General features: G+C 37.3%; 1 protein-coding gene across 1 annotated transcript in view; it reads left to right on the plus strand.

The window, feature by feature from the left end:
• Window positions 1-652: 652 nt before the first annotated feature.
• NDUFA9 (NADH dehydrogenase (ubiquinone) 1 alpha subcomplex, 9, 39kDa) overlaps window positions 653-2763 on the plus strand; it is a gene marked incomplete at both ends in the record, with an annotated part of 12286 nt that continues 10175 nt past the window's right edge. Inside the window, 3 exons of the mRNA XM_010135021.1 lie at window positions 653-823; window positions 1584-1681; window positions 1873-1964. Of these exons, the coding sequence (XP_010133323.1) occupies window positions 653-823; window positions 1584-1681; window positions 1873-1964 (361 nt within the window). The remainder of the gene's footprint in view (window positions 824-1583; window positions 1682-1872; window positions 1965-2763) is intronic.

Below are 2763 nucleotides of genomic sequence, written 5' to 3' on the forward strand. Positions count from 1 at the left end.
TTGTCATTTATGTCAATATCCTAGTGATATCCTATTTCTGTGGCTTTCAAGTTTTCATTGCTCCTTGAGAAAAGGAACAGCTTTGAGGCAATATTCTGTGTGTCATGGATCGGGGTCCTTGCTTTTCTTCTTTTCCCTTCACTCCAGAGCTATGATATAGGAGGACTGCTGCCTCCTCCAACATTTCGATCTGCTGTATTTAGACTGAGGTAAAAAGTCTGGTTAACTGCATCTAGAGTGATTCCGAGGTCTTTGCCCTGCCATTCCCAGGTCTGGGAGCAGGATGTGGATGTATTTGGATGGGACTTGTTGCAAGTATTCTTTATTTGCTTAACCTCTGTATTTCACCTTATACATCAAGTACTAATGCTAACCAGTTAAGCTTTACTTGCCATTTAGGAACCGATAACCTTAATCTGCTCCTTTCTTGTCATATTTTGGTCTTTGACTTTTATCAACAGCTCTCTCAAACCTGCTGCCCTCTGACCTATCTAGATGTCTCTGAAATAGCCTGTCAGGAGTTTTGACATTGGAAATTTTGCTGAGGGAGATTAGAGAAAATATATCTGTAATGACAAAAATAACATTAATTGTGGTTTGGCACTGCTAACCTTTAGCTTATACACATGCTCTCTCCTGTTTTCTGTTGTAGGCCCTGGCATTTCTGTGACAGCTGCAGCACCATCTGTGTTGCAGCAGCACCGCCAGGTTCATCATGCGGTGATCCCTCATGGAAGAAGTGGACGATCTTCTGTTAGTGGTATCGTGGCCACTGTCTTTGGGGCTACAGGTTTCCTAGGACGATATGTTGTCAACCGTTTAGGTAATGTTCCCCAGGAGTACTAATTAAAGGAAAAAAAGTATTTAATTAAATTAGTTTTGGCATTTTGGATCTTAAAAGTGTTTTGCGTGATACTTTCATAGTGTTTGGTCTGCTAAAGTGCCAAGATATGACAATGAGTAAAAGCTGGTTTAATCTAGGAAGTTTGAAGCTTTTGAAGATTGTTAAACTCGTTAAAGTAAATCATTCTCCTTCAGGTACTGTTGTCAGCCTGTAAAATGCAGATCTGTGGAGATGTCCAGCATGTATTTGATTCTTCTGGTTTTGGCCTTATTAGGATGTTTTACTAAAATGTTCACTGGAATTAGGTTGGAGTTAGTTAAAATGGCCCTTTTGAATTTAGATTTTTAGAAAATAACTCTTGCTTTTTTTTTCCTTCTCCTTTCCATGCAACTTAAAAAATGCAAGTATCCTTAGATGTGACACATTCATAGTTACCGTACTATGTTTAGAGCGTACACTGGGGTTTGGAGGTTTTTTGTTTGTTATAGAAGCTTCTTGAAAGCTTCTATATTTTGTCTTACAGGCCCAAGTACTCAAGTATGTCCCAGCTCAAGAATTCCAGTGATGTAGGTTCAAAAACTTACTTCTACTTTTAGCATTGCAGATAAATATTCAAGATTCGTCTATTCATTGTCCTTTAATGCCAGGGAATACAGGAAGTTTTATGCATTCAGTTCATCTGCTTAGAAGTTACATAGTAGTTTGAGGTAAACTAAACTTTTTATTTTTGAACACTTAGGTCGCATTGGATCTCAAGTAATCATACCCTATCGCTGTGATCAGTATGACCTCATGTATCTGCGGCCAATGGGTGACCTGGGGCAACTTCTCTTCCTAGTAAGTCTTTTGCTTTGGCTTTAGATCAAATACAATACCATTGCTATACAAGGAAGTCTGTTAATCGTTCCCAAAGTCAGAACTCCAGCTATTGTTTAGCTTCTAAATGGAAATGGTGTGAAAGAGCTTTCTTTGATTATGCCTATTTACACATTATCTCATCTTTTCCCTGATTGATGCTCTCATTACAGGAGTGGGACTGTAAGGACAAAGACTCTATCCGAAGAGCCGTGGAACACAGCAATGTGGTCGTTAATCTTATTGGAAAGGAATGGGAAACAAAGTAATTTTTTTTTTTTCCTATGTAGATAGATTTGCACTAGGTGTTTGACGTGGTTATGATCTGCTCTTGAAAAGTGCATTCTTTCTCTAATTTTACTAGTGTACAACTTTCGTTCTGTCAGAGTTCAATGTGATGCTTTCATATACTTCACAGATGTTTCCCACGTTCCTTCCTATAGCTGACAGAAGCTTACTAGTTTCTGTGACATTATTACAGAAGCGGACTATCGTCCTGTTGCTTCACTGTAGTGATGAGTTGTAATCTACTAGAATAAGCTGTGATCAAGCTTTTCCTATTCTCAGATAAAGGTTAATAAAAATGATCGCTAATGGAGAATCCCTAAGTTACGATAAGTAGCGTCCTTGATAGAATCTTGGCACAGGCACTATTAGCTACATAAGCATTTTTTTTTTTGGTAATAATTTTAAAGAATAGTTTGTGAAAATCTTTGTGAAATCCATTTTAAAAAATCTCATATTTATTTTAGGTTAAAAATACCTGTAACAGCTTTTTTCTTTTTTTTTTTTTGCATGCATGCCATTATTTAAAGTCTTGTGCAGAACTGCCAGACAAAACCTCAGTTGTGTGATTTGCCTTTGTATGGTTCATAATTTTGCTTCAATAGTAGACGGAAACAAATGTAGATAAGTTTCATCTATGTTTACAAGTCTAATGCCTTTGTTGCTGCTCTTTTGTGAACAGCCATTTGATGTTGAAGTTGTGGAATTAGTAACCAGATTGTATTAATAGAATAGAATTATTTGTCTCAAATTGTGCAAGTGCCAACAGACACACTCTT

This window comes from Buceros rhinoceros, unplaced genomic scaffold, assembly GCF_000710305.1.
Source record: "Buceros rhinoceros silvestris isolate BGI_N320 unplaced genomic scaffold, ASM71030v1 scaffold13064, whole genome shotgun sequence".
Lineage (NCBI taxonomy): Eukaryota > Metazoa > Chordata > Aves > Bucerotiformes > Bucerotidae > Buceros > Buceros rhinoceros.